General features: G+C 37.7%; 1 protein-coding gene across 1 annotated transcript in view; it reads right to left on the bottom strand.

The window, feature by feature from the left end:
* RAPGEF5 (Rap guanine nucleotide exchange factor 5) overlaps positions 1-14,337 on the bottom strand; it is a 229,878-nt gene that overhangs the window by 142,088 nt on the left and 73,453 nt on the right. Inside the window, exon 7 of the mRNA XM_038557080.1 lies at positions 1,799-1,847. Coding sequence (XP_038413008.1) covers positions 1,799-1,847 — 49 coding nt within the window. The remainder of the gene's footprint in view (positions 1-1,798; positions 1,848-14,337) is intronic.

A 14,337-nucleotide genomic window follows, 5' to 3' on the forward strand; every position in this document is an offset into this window, starting at 1 on the left:
TCTAGTCATGGAGTTACTGGGTCACAGAATCAGGGCTTCTGGAACACACTGAAACACTGCTTCTCTGTAAAACTAGGATTTTATGTTCCCACCATTAGCGTACATGTGAGAGACCATTTCCCTCTGTCCTGAGTCGCTGCCAGAGTCATGTTCATACTCTAAGCTCCGTAGGTCAAATGAATATGGAAGACAGATGTAACTTCTTACAGCCACATCAAGGTTCAATAAAATTAACTTCACACCAAATCTCTCATTTTGGATACTCTAACATATGTAGGTCTTGCTTATTTCTCCTCATCAGTAGAAAGTTCAAGCTTCTTAGCCTTACATCCAAAATCCACCTCTTTTTGCCTTGTCTACTTGCTTCCAGCCACTCACACCTCTTTGCTGTTCCTCACACACATTTGTACATACCTGTGCCCAAATGCTCCTGTTTGGACAGCCATAGGCCTCAGCCCTTCACTGTCTTCAGGTCTTTGTTCAAATGTCCCCTATCAGAGGCCTTCTCATCTCAACTCTCTGAGAATTAGTAACCCTCTTCTCCAGCCTCCCAATTTATCTGCTCTGTTTTTCTCCAGCAATGACACACTGCAAGCTTATTATTTCCCTTTTTTCTGAAACTTCAAAAAAAAAAAATCCTATCATCTATGGCACTGCCATTCCAACTCACACTGACTGTAAATTTTGTCTCCTTTTGATTACAGGTATGAAGAGGGGCTCTAGCACAATTTATTTCTAGGCCCTCTGCCCCAAAACCTTGTGTTGATGTCCTTTTTCCATCCTGGCCTCCATCAAGCAAACAGTCAACTAATCCTGGCACTGAGGAGCCCCATTCATGCTACTCTGTTCGCTACCCTGGGGGTCACAATCGCTGTTCTTTGCATCCTCCTCTCCACCTTCATGGCATGCAGTCTCTCTATCCTCTACATCAGCTAAATCAACAAAGAAAAGAGATTACATATGATAAGCTAATTCACACTAAGGCATGTTGGATTCAAAAAGTAACTGAGGCAAAAGCAAATTCTTAAAGTTTCTAACTGGAAAAAAGTTGTAAAACGCTGCATTGTCAAAACATTTCTGTTCCATTAGTTTCTTCGATTTTTGTCATCTCTGTGATTTTATCATAGTCTTTCTGCCTGAAAAGTCTTATTCCAGTTTACCCTGATTCAAGTAGCATCTCCTTTTTGCTTGTCATTCTATTTAGCATTGACCTCCTCTCTCTGAAGAGCAAACGATGCCTCCTTCTCAGACTCCTCCTAAGTGTTTTTCTACCTCACTGAGTCTCCATTTCATCTTGAATTTCACCAGAGTATGGCTTTCTCTTCTTCAAAATGTATTTGAAAGCTCCCTTTTCCTTACCACATATCGCTTTCAGATTGTGTTCTACAGGTATCAGGGATCAGATCCATGCAATTAAACCTATAGAAAATGCTTGCTTTTAAATGTCATTACACAATTATTTTTAGAAGACACTACTTTGAGATGAAAAATACCTTTAAACAAAGACCACCTTTATGTTATTTTCCTCTGTCATTATGATTGGTAAATGAGATGTGGTTTGCTTCCTTGGGTTGTGTACTTACACTTTTTTCAAACATATTTTTAATTTTTAATTTCATTTTTTCCTGGAAATATAAAATAAATTAAAGCAAAGCAGTGAAATTTTAAAGAAATGTATATAATAGCCTGTGCTATTTCAATGGCAGACGAGATCATTTTAAAAACAAACAGTGATACTTCTCTGCATTCTGCATCAAAACTTCCTGAAATACACCTAGCCCCAGGAAAGACTACTCACCAGACTTCCTTGCTTTCAAAGCAATAACAGCTGCTAGTTCTCTCTGCACCTAGTAAGATATTAGAGGGAGGGGGGAAATAAAATTAGAATAAGAAAAATGTAGCTATCAAAAGCAGTACTTTGTGTTCAGGTATGCACTGAAATTAAGAGTTACTGGAATGAAAGTTAAGTTTGCTGTCACTTTTTGGGGTCTTGTTAGTTTTTACTATCAGGGGAAAAACCTCTGCATACGAATTTTAGGCCAAAATCTGGAAGATTCATATTGATCTACTTTCAAAAGAAATTGGACAGTTGCCAGAATATATACACTGTAAATCACTGGTATTTTTACTATGATGATGGAAAGAGCCTTAAAAATGTAATTATAAAACATTTAAAAAATTCAAATAATCAACTATTAAAACATTCATGGTACTTTGGCAAAGATATTAAATACTATTTATCCCCTCAAAGATTCTAGCTTATATAGAAATTCTAGAAAAATTAAATAGGTGATCGTGGTGTAATTGGATCTCTACTCAAACACAATCAATGCTCACTTGAAGTCTGAGAGGCTTATGGAAACCATTTTGGAAAATAAGCCACATAAAAGCAAGTGTCATTGACTCACAGGGTAGGTGAAATGAGAATAGACAAGATGACCTTTAAAATCCTAAGTGCCTCCAACTCCACTTATTTGTACACATTTTTGCTTGCTCATTCTCTTTTCACCTGCCCCCACATCTTTGAGTGCTTAAATCCTTTCCTAAAAGCATTCTCAAAGAGGAACATAAAACAGAGACAAAAAAAATAACCAGTCACTTTCAAAGATAAGATGAAAAAAAAAAAAAAGATACCATGAAGATAATCTTTGGGAAATCTATGTTTAGCAACAATAAAAATTCCATAACGAACAAGCTCATTCCGCTCTAGGGACACAGTTTTTTAAACTTGGAAGTGTGGGTGTGTTCAGGTGTTTGGAAGTGCTGGTGAGCTAGAACGATTCTGCAGCTTATTACACTAATGATATCTTAAAGGGGGAACCTGCAAGTTCAAGGTTACATAAGAGTTGCTACTGAAGTTAATCTAATTTATATTCATTTACTTGAAGGCAAAAATAGATATATATGCTAGACTCTGGGACTCCATTATGGACTTCTTCCACAATGGCCAGGCAGCATCACCCCGAGGACAGCAGCACCTCCACCGGCAGTTTACTGCCATGTTTTCCCCACCTGGCTAGTATGCGTGCCATGACAATGGGTATACTCTTCATTTAGCCCATTCTTTGATACCTTCAGACTCTCTGGAAAATTATACAATAATGAGAAGGCCATCAGACTCTCTCCAACTCTGGGAGTCTCAGCTCTGAAAATAGTCATGGTAGGAAAATTTGCTGTTGAAGAACTTAGCGTGAAGAAGAGGGCCATAGGAAAGAGAAGTGATACATGACTACAGGAAAACTTTCACAAATACTTGTATGGGTAGTCAAATAAGAACAACTACACATTAAAACATCATCTATTGCATACTTTATGTATCTGTAATTGTTTGTAAGGTTTACTACACTACCACCTTTTCTATTCAGGATTTTCTTCCCTCACAGTGTCACAAATACTGGGGGCTGAGGGCAAACATGCCAACTATAAACATCCACTGAGATCTTGTCAATGGCTTCCTGATTTTATGACCTCCTAGGAAAGACCCCACCGTGGCTCAGGGACACGACGGACACACAGATGGGAAAAGATGCCTAGAGACAGATCTCTTACTTTGCTTAGAGAGGATCAAAAACAGTCTTCCCAACCCTCCTCTCAGTTTTCCATACCTGAATTCTCTTTAGCAGCTCCTCAGTTTTTCTTTCTCTAATTAGAAATGAGTCTCCAAATAACAAAGCTCAGAAAAAGAAGGTAATTAGATTCCCAACTTTGTCTAATACCTCATCTTTTCAAAGATTTGGTGGGGGGAGAAAGGGAGGAATGGGTTGCATGAGGAAAGGACACAGATTTGGGAGCAACTGGACAGAGGGGAGAGAGGGTAGTGAGAGAGACAAGAACTTCACAGGTAAAAAAAAAAAAAAAAAAGAACTTCACAGGTGAAGGTAGAAGGAAACTAAGCTTTAAAAAAACAAAAGTTTTAAAATAAATGAGATTGCTCTACAGAACTACATGAAATCCCCTGAATGTCTGCAGTCAGGGAAGATTTAAGAGTGTTTTAAGCAGAGTGGGGTATGGAACAGCTTCCATGTTTTTGCCCCAGGATGGAGGCTTTTGACAAAAAAAAAAAAACCCCAAAGGTTGGTATTCTTCCTATAAAGCCCAAAGTGCCAATCAAGCAAAAACACGAAATAGCTATGATCCTATTACATGTTCCTATAGCATCTCCACAGAAACTTTTTTTTTTTTTTTTGGTAAGCACCCTGGCAAGTATTTAATCATTTTCAAATGAATGACTAATTCCTATCTTCTGGACAGAAGCTTCACTGAGGCAAAGACTTGTTCATCTTTTTATGGTATTATCCAGAGCAATAATCAACAATCATTCATTGACCCACAGGAGGTGAATGCATAAGCAACCTTAGGAAAAACATGGAAAGGACCTAGGGGAGAGAAAAATGCAGAGAGAAGGCATTCCCTACTAATAAGCTACTCCCAGCAGGAATCTTCAGAACAGAGTATTAGAAGGATTCAAGGCCTCCTTTGCAAATAATTATTCATTTTTATGTTGACAAGTAAAACTTTGAGCAACTGCAGAAACAGAAACTAGAATATTTTTTAAGCACGAATAAAAACTAAAGGTCTCATGTTCCAGCACCAGTCAAGTCTTCAGATGGCTGGGATCCTGGCTCACATTCCAACAACTTCCTGAGACACTCCAAGCAAAAGCCATCCAGTCTAAGATGCTCCTGAATTCCTGAAATTCAGGAACTGTTTGAGATAATAAATGTATAGGGATGCCTGGGTGGGTCAGCGGTTGGGTGCCTGCCTTTGGGTCAGGTTGTGATCCCGGAGTTCCAGGATCGAGTCCTGCATCGGTCTCCTGTCGAGGAGCCTGCTTCTCCCTCTGCCTATGTCTCTGCCTCTCTTTCTCAGCCTGGTCTCTCATGAATAAATAAATAAATGTTTTTAAAAAAGAGATAATAAATGTGTAGTTTTAAACCACCAGATTTTAAGATGGTTTGTTATACCAAGGAGTCTTTTATAAGAAAATGATTATTTTTCTACTTTACTTGTGTTTTTGGTTCATCTTAGTTTCTCTCACTGTGACTGAAATGAATCCTCTTCTTTGATCAGGCTCAAGATATGTACACATGCAGAGCCAAGAGCCACATTTCTGATACTGGCCATTGTTTTTATTTCATGTGGGTGCCAAGGTACTGCCTAGGTAAGTATACATTCTTACCTTGGCCTTCCAAAACAACCATTCCCCACTATGATCTGAAACCCTAGGGGTTAGATGTAGTCCAGAATTCAAACTTTTATACATTTCAGAAAGGTGTCCTATCTGTGTCACACTCTCGGGGAGGTCTGGGGTGGCAACTTGTTATCAGAAATCAGACACATGAATATATTTTTTGCAGTGGAATGTGTAATTATTCATACTAAAGGAGACAACAGAACACTAGAAAAAGCCTCAGGATTTTCTTTTTTTCTTTTATTATTATTTTTTAAAGATTTCATTCTTTTATTCATGAGAGACACAGAGTGAGAGAGAGGCACAGACATAGGCAGAGAGAGAAGCAGGCTCCATGCAGGGAGCCTGATGTGGGACTCAATCCTGGGTTTCTGGGATCACGACCTGAGCCAAAGGCAGACACTTAACCACTGAGCCACCCAGGGATCCCTCAGGATTTTCCACTATATATGTTCAGTGTAGGTTAGATTTCCTCACCGAGTAAGTAATGAGAAACTTGTTTTTCAGAGCTTTTGTATTTCAGAAGTGAATAATAGATGGTAAACCTCTACAAATTGTACACTAAAAGCTTCTCTCCCTTGTTTTTTCCCCTCATGTCTTCTCTTGTCAAATAGCTATGGAGTCCTTGCTTTACTGAGAAATGCTCTCTTTAACTAGCTTGGATTTTCATCAATCTATCTCGGCAGTTCCCAAACCTGACTGCACATTAGAATCACTTGGGCAGCTTTAAAAAACTCCTGACACGGAGCCCCAACTAAGTCAGACTCTCTGGGGGAGAGTCCAGGCAATAGTACTTGCTGCTGCTGTCATTCCAAAGGTCCCTAAGTGGCTCTAGACTGAGGGTTGACAATCTATTCAATAAAGTATCTTAGTTTTCCCAAGACTCAACCTTTTAATCTGATCATCACTTCAACTGGCAATCCATCTTTTACTTTTTATGTTGTTCTCCTCTAATTTAATTCATTTGTAAGGGAACATGGCCTTCCCTGTATTTTAGGTATAGAGTTATGCTATAATCCAATAGAATGACAAGATTCAGTTACTTCATCAGCAGTTTCACAAACTATTCAAGTACAGGGAAAACTGCAAGGACACTTTTTAAGAAGCCGAAACTTTAATTGAAAACATAGTTTACTCAATATGCAAGAGCACTAAATAATTAAAAACACATCTTCCTGCTTAGGGTATATTTGCCCTAGTGAGTATCTCCATAGATAGGGTAATTAAGGGACAAAGAAGACATGTGTCAAAGCTTCTCCTCTCCCCCTGTTATCCATCAGAAACATATAGCAATAGTTTAAACTCTTTCAATAATCATCAGGGCCATTCACAAAATAGCCCTGAAATTTAACAAGATTAAGAGCTAGTCTTACTTCTAGCATTTGTCTTCTCTTCTCTTTGGCACTTTAATAATGTCTTCAGCCCCCAATCCAAATGCTCACAAAATTGTCTTGCATCAATGCCAAGATTCAAAAGGCAACAGAAAGTGTCAAATGCAAACTCTGAGTGCCAGGGAGCATCTCAGGGAGAGGTTAACTTAGAAGATATGGAGGAAGAGATCCTTGAAAAAGCTGGATAGAATAAAGGTCATTTTGGGAAGACAGATTAATTGTGGCAAAGGTCTTAGCTAACCAAAGTGTTGTCCTTAACAAACTAACTTGGACTACATCACCAATTCAATGATTTCCTAAAGATTTTTAGTAAATCTGTTAATTTCAGAAACACTTAAATTTTGATACTAGGATACAAATGTTTTAAAAACATAGAACCTATTTTCTCAATTTCCTAAATTAAATGTATGAAGAAACAATCCAACTCTCTCCCCTGTTCTATTCCCAAATATACTCACTTTTAAACCACTATAAGATCTTAAGCTAGTAAGGATTTTAAGAATTCCAAAAAGAAAAAAATAAATATGCTTCTTAAAGTAATCAACATGTTTTTAGATAAGACACAAACTGAGCAGTGATGGTGGCTAGACCTTTGTCCTATAAAGGAACACCCATGAACTAAGCTACAATTTTCTTTCTTCCTTCCTCAGAGGCCTGTTTTCCTATTTCCAAATTCACTATTTTGTTCCAAAGAACTAATATTGCCACAAACCTGACATACAGATAATCTTGCGATTACCTGTTACTAGAAAACAATAATTAGAAACCAATAATTAGAAAATTAGGAAAGTTATTTATACATCTGTCTAGACACTACTGCTTTCCACCTAACAGTTTATTTAACAAATAGTTGTTTTCTCAGTAATTGCTGTCACTACATCGAAGATGTATTTGTTAAGCACACTGGGATGATAAAATATGCTTACTCATCTATTTCAAGGCTATTAGGGATATTTTAAAAATCTTTTATGTAGAATATTCTGTTGAATATACAGATATGTCTATTAATTTTTTTAAAAGTAATTCTTCCATTTTATTTTAAGATTTTATTTATTTATTCATGAGAGAGAGAGAGACAGGCAGAGGGAAAAGCAGTCTCTGTGCAGGAAGCCTGATGTGGGACCGGATCCCGGGTCTCTAGGATCACACCCCGGGCTGAAGGCGGCACTAAACCGCTGGGCCACTGGGGCTGCCCTATTAATTTTATTATAACTTAGACAACAGCTGACCATTCAAAGACCAATATATATGTAGAAGTGGCCTGAAAGTAATAAGATGCATTGGAATGAAGTCCTCTGCTTAGGTTGTTGAGTCTGTTATTTAAGTCTGCTACATGGACATACTTCTACTTTGACAGAGGTTCACATTAAAAAAAATCTGGTAATTTTTAGGTGATCACAAGCATGGTGTGAATTAACAATGGAAATGAGATTACTTAGAATAAGCAACAATGTTTTTAGGGATATTACTAAAAATGGGGCACCTGGGTGGCCCAGTCAGTTAAGTGTCTGCCTTCCGCCCAGGTCATGTTATCAGGGTCCTGGGATCAAGCCCCCTATTGGGCTCCCTGCTCAGTGGGAAGCCTGCTTCTCCCTCTGCCTCTGCTTCTCCCTCTGCTTGTGTGTGCTCTCAAATAAATTAATTAAAAATCTTTAAACAAAACAAAACAAAAAAAGGAGTATTACTAGAAGATAGCATTCAAGCCACCAAAAACAAAAACAAAGCAAAACAAAACAAAAAAACAAAACAAACAGAATTGAGAAAGATCAACATCTGAATTGTATTCAGATCTATTTAGGTTCATGAGGAGTAGAAAATATTCACAGGAGGAAGCTAGGGGACAGCCACCTCCCTGTAGCTAAATGTGCTGGATGCAGCACTCTTTATTTACCTGGTCCTCTCTGTAAGATTTAACACTGTTATCTATTCTCAATCACTAGGATTTCCTGACACCACATACTCCAGGCTTTTCTCTTTCCTCTCTGGCTGCATTTTTCTTTCCCCAAGGCCTTCTTCTCTTTCTGTTTATTCTCCATAGGTAATTTCATTTACTCACGGTGCTTCAATTTAATATGTATCTCTAGGGCCCTAGAAGCCCATATCTGTTTACCTCCTGGACCTAAATGTCCCATGAGTAGCTCAAACTCAACATTTCCAAATGTGAAGTCACTTTCCTACCACTTTTCTGTACCCCATATAATTGTTCCATGTCCCACATACCAAGTCAGTGAACCATGCACTCAGGGCTTCAAGCCAAAAAGTGAGGTGTCCCTGACTTAGCTCAGTCCACCATCTTTTCCCATTCAGACTACTATCTCTCTCTCTTTTCAAACCACATTATTCTTTACAGAAAAGACTAATACTCTTACAGTACAAATTTTATATTACATCTTTTGCTAAAAAATACTCTTCAAATACTTCCCCATGAGACCATGACCGAGTCCAATGTCTAACATTGCATATGTAGTATTCTTCTGATCTGGTATTTAGTATTACTTTAGTTCCATTCCTCCTCTCAAAATCTACGTTCAAAAAACAAAACAAAACATCAATGCTCCAGTCTTAGTAAAACAGAACTCTTGTAATTCTCTGGAAGGGCCATGTTCATTCCTTAATTGAGCCTTTCTACACGTTCTTCTCTCTGTCTGGAATGCCTCTCCAAATCCCCAGTTTGTGTGACTGTCACTTACTTGTCCCTTAGGTCCCACCTTAGTTACTGTCCTCTCCTTAGTGCTACCCACCTCTCCTAATGGGGTCACATCCTCCCTGCATATAAACCCCAGTAACATTTACCTCAATTATAAGGCTATCATAGGCTAGTGAAATCTCCCCTTTAGTTGGGGGTCCCCAATAGTTTATTATAAGTTCCCTAAAATAACTCCCTTTACTCATCATTCTGACCCTGGTTCTTGGTACCATTCACAGTATGTACGTTTGTGATCAAGCACAGAAGTGAAGTATCTGTAGCTGCTGCAGAGAAGAGAAGACTTAGGGGAACATGATTGTGAGCTTCAGATATTTGAAAGGTTGAAGGTAAAATTCAGATCAATGGACTGAAGTTACAAAAAAGGAATGTTTTAGCTCCAAGAGCTTTCAAATAATCAGAGCTATCCAATGTGGAAATGGTCTACCTGTGAGGTTCAGAAGAGGATACTTTATAGGGGAAGATCAGAAGCACTCAGACTAAAGGACTGTTCTAAAGATTTGTTTTATGATGCTTCCTTTCCAAATAATCCACTACCAAAAGAGAACAAACATGAGCCCCCTGTAGGTAGTGCTATCTATCTGTCAGCTTACATTTGAAAAGTTTGTGATGTCACAGCTGTCTAACCCTCCCAACAGAGATAAAGGTGGTACAAATCTTAACAAACAGATGAAAACTAACTGTTGGGGGCCTTTTCTTAGAAATGTTATAAATTTCATGACACAAAGCACAGGAGAAGCTACAGAGGTACTGGTTGAAAGAAATCTGAAAAGAACAAGGTAACAACACTAACATGTTTTCCAAAGAGCAGGTATAACTGCTTCTTCAGTCTTCAAAACTGCTCTTACTGCTTCTGATCAGTGATTTCCCCAAAGCCCTAACTGCTGGTCAGTGTGAATTTCTTGACAAAAATATCATATATATGAAATGTATTTTAAGTAAACAAATGCTGGACATTCTGATTTTAGTTATAATAATTAAATAAAACATGTTACTTCATTTAAATTTTTAGTTTTTATGTCTCATTATTTTTTCCACTTTCTGGTAAGCCCAGAGTATTTTCAACCTATACCACATTTAAATAATTCTTCAATAGACTTATAGTTTAACAAAGTTACCTTTAAGGACATAACATAATTTACAAACTCATTTTTCTTATTCCTTATTACATGTCCATCTTTACATAGTAAAATGCCTTTTCTCAATCATTGCGCTTTTTGGAGGTAAGGTTCTCAACTGCAGCAACAGTGTAACTGTAACACTAGTCAGGCCCCAGAAATTCTAAGGGGCTCCTGTCTGCATGGATGTTACATTAGAAACATCTGTATTCAGATAAATTCAGATCAACTAAAACCCTTTCCAATCAGAAAGTGTATAAAAATTGCTAATATGAGAGTATTCCCTGGAAAACAGATTCAGAGCTTAAGATCCAAAACCTAAACCAGGAAAAGGAAATCTCCATTTATTTTAATGTCAACTGTGGAAGAAGTTCTAGGATTCCAGTTTGTGGGGTGGAATCACAGCCCTCTACCTCAGAGGACTGTTTATAGAATTAAACTAGTTAGCACCTAGAGCATCTGGAACACCGCCTGACACTCTATCATCAAGATAGAGTGACAGTCAATCACTCTATTATCCCTTGATAAATCAAGGGACTGTGGGTATGTATTCAACAAGGAATGTGTATTTATTTTTATTTCTGCCAATGCAAACTACCATCTACTTATTGGCTTAAAATGACATCCCTTTATCATCTCACATTTCCATTGGTCAAGAGTCTGGGTATAGTGTGGGTTAACGGGATTCTCTGGTTAGAAACTCACAAAGCCAAAAATCGAGGGATGGGCACAGTTGTATTCCATACTGGAGGCTCTGGGAAAGAATATGCTTCCAGGTTCATTCAGGTTGTTGGCCAAATCTAGTTCTTGCATCTGTAAAACTGAGGTGCCTGTCTCCTTGCTGGAACCTGGCAGCCTGCTCTGAGCTCCTGAGACCTTTATCTGGTCTTTATACATGGGATCCTACTTCTCACATCCAGCAATGCCACACTGAATCCTTTTCCTGCTTGAAATTCCTTCTTACCTTCTCTTCTGCCATTTCTCTTTGACTCCTCCCAGACCGACTTCTTTGTTTTTAAGGGCTTATGTGATTAGACAGGGTCCTCATAGACAGTCCAGGTCTACAGCCTTAATTATAACAGCAAAATATCTTTTGCTATGTAATGTAATATTTGCAGGTCCCAAGTAGTGTATTTATCTTTGGAGAACCATTCTCTCTACCAAAGAACAGTAACATAGATCCTCAGAGCCTTCCAAAAACTTATCCCTGAACACTTTTTAGGGCCTTGTCATAACTTGCCAGTAGAGCCTGGTTCTGGAACATGATTCCCCTGTTATAAAATCAGAGCATACATCTGAGTTCACACAATGGAACCAGACAGAAGACCTTAGAAATCAGTCTAAATGAATTTCTCAATTGCTCAACTATGCAGCCATGTTTACCAGTATTTAATGATTCTTAACACGTTACAAATTAAAATACTACTTAACGTAACTTCATAGGTCCCATTTCATTAAAGTGTTTAAATAAGAACAGAATTCTATAATCAAATCCCATACCAAACTCGTTGAGACCTATTTAGTAACTATGAAGTATTTTAAGTGAAGATAATGTAGAAAATTGCTTTTTGAACCCTAAACTGTTATTTTAAATTACTGTGGACTCTTGGGATGCCTGGGTGGCTCAGCGGTTGGGCACCTGCCTTCAGCTTAGGTTATGATCCTGGGATCTGGGATCGAGTCCCACATCGGTCTCCCTGTGAGGAGCCTGCTTCTCCCTCTGCCTATGTCTGTCCCTCTCTCTCTCTCTCTCTCTGTGTGTGTGTCTCTCATGAATAAATAAATAAATCTTTAAAAAAATTACTGTGGACTCTTAATACTTTTTTTTTTAAAGATTTATGTATTTATTTTAGACAGAAAGTGGGATTGGGCAGAGGAAGAGGAGGAGAGAGAACCTCAAGCAGACTCCTAGCTAAGTGTGGAGCCCTACTTACTCAGGGCTCCATCTCACAACCTTGAGATCATGACCTGAGCCAGAAATCAAGAGTCTAATGCTCAACTGACTGAGCCACACAGATACCTCAATACCTCCTGTCTTAAATGCTCCATCTCTCTAATGTGAGTAATACATCTTGCTCTGGGAAAATGAAATATGACAGTCCACAAAAAGCATTAGCAGAATGCTTGCACAACGTCAGTATTCAATAAGTATTAGCCAGTCTTAGCCTTTTACCTATTTTTCACTTGGTCTTCTTAAATAAACAGGCTAATAAATGGCATCTGCAAGCAAGTTTCTTCAATAATTTCCCCACAAAGAATTTCATCCTTGTGTTGTTTGTAATCGCAAAAGATTGCTATTACAATGCCCAGAGCAGGAGATAATGAAAAATCCATGGAACATGGTACTTTAGAGCCACAAAAATGCCACAGGAGGAGTTTTTCAGCACTGAAAACATACTTGCTGAAAGTACAGACCACAAAATAAAAGGGTCCTTTTCTTTTTTTTTTTTTGTAAAAAAGTATACATACAAGAAAAATAACCTAGGAAGCAATAAACACTTAAGTTAATAATAAGTTACTAATGAATGGTTCCATTATGGAAATTTTTTTCTATTCTGGAATTTTTTTAAATTGCAAAGTCTTTATGTTCAAACCAAACAATCCAAGTGTCAGATAAATAAAAGAGAACTGCAAACATAACCCACAGTAATGACAACTCACTACCATCATTACCATCATTTTGACATTTACAAATATAGCAGTGGAATGCACATTATTTCTACCCAATACTCACATAAGATTCCATTATATAGTTAAGTACTACAACAATATAAAATAATAGGAACTAAGTTAAAATCTACCTTATTCCATCATCACCAAAAACTCAAGTAATCTTCAGTCTTTTACATGCCTCCTGGTCCTTCTGCACATATGGACATATTGTATAAAGCTGTAACATTATCCTAAGGATGTGAAATTACATTTCATCTAAGCAGCTATAAGAAGTTCTATTTTTAAAAATGCACAAAGCAGCAGCCCAATATGAAATGTCATGGATCAATTTTTTCAAATTCTTTCAACTGCCCTCAGATAAGATTTCATGGTAGCATTTTACAAACACATGACTGTCAATATATAAATTGATAGCTGAATGGTATATTTCTATTTCTTGTCAATTAAAAATGTCTATGTTTTCTATGCATATTGCATATCAAAATGATTATCCTCACTTTGGAAAGAAATAACCAAATTCCATAATACATATAAATACATACATGTACACACATACAAACACACACTTCTACTCCTATTCAAAAGGGATTTGTTGAGACCTGTTTTATTCTTGAATGGGTTCTATACACTCACACCTTTCTGAAGAAATGCTTTTAAATAAATGTTCCCTCTCTGGCATCATTTTAATAGGCAAAACAGCATGTATTATGTTGCTCACTGAAACCAAATTCTCAGGGCTAGAGTTAAATGAGATTACCATATAATCTAAGTATGTGAAGGTGGTTTCTTTGGAAATAGAGGTAACTTAGTAATTAATGTTAAAAAATTGTGTGTATAATGCCTGGTTGGCTCAGTTGGTTAAATGTCTGCCTTTGGCTCAGGTCATGATCCCGGGGTCCTGGGATTGAGTCACGTCTGGCTCTTTGTTTAGTGGGGAGTCTGCTTTTCCCTCTGCCCCTCCCCTGCTCATTCTTTTTTTTTTTCTCTCTCTCTCAAATAAATAAGTAAATAAATAAACCTTTAAAAAAAGTTGTGTGTGTGTACATGTGGCATTTAGGGATCTATTCCCAGGATGAAGAAAATTTTGATGTGTAATAGGTATAAAACAACTTTTTGTTGACAAAGGACAGAAATCTACCCATTCAGCTGTCTGTTCAAGTATTGATAATGACGAGTTGGTGAAGTGCCACTGTGAGATCCTACCTGAGGAAAACTGCAGGAGCTTTAACCAGCTGTCCATGTGGTCGCAGAGACCTACAA

The sequence above is a fragment of the Canis lupus genome, chromosome 14, assembly GCF_011100685.1.
Source record: "Canis lupus familiaris isolate Mischka breed German Shepherd chromosome 14, alternate assembly UU_Cfam_GSD_1.0, whole genome shotgun sequence".
NCBI lineage: Eukaryota > Metazoa > Chordata > Mammalia > Carnivora > Canidae > Canis > Canis lupus.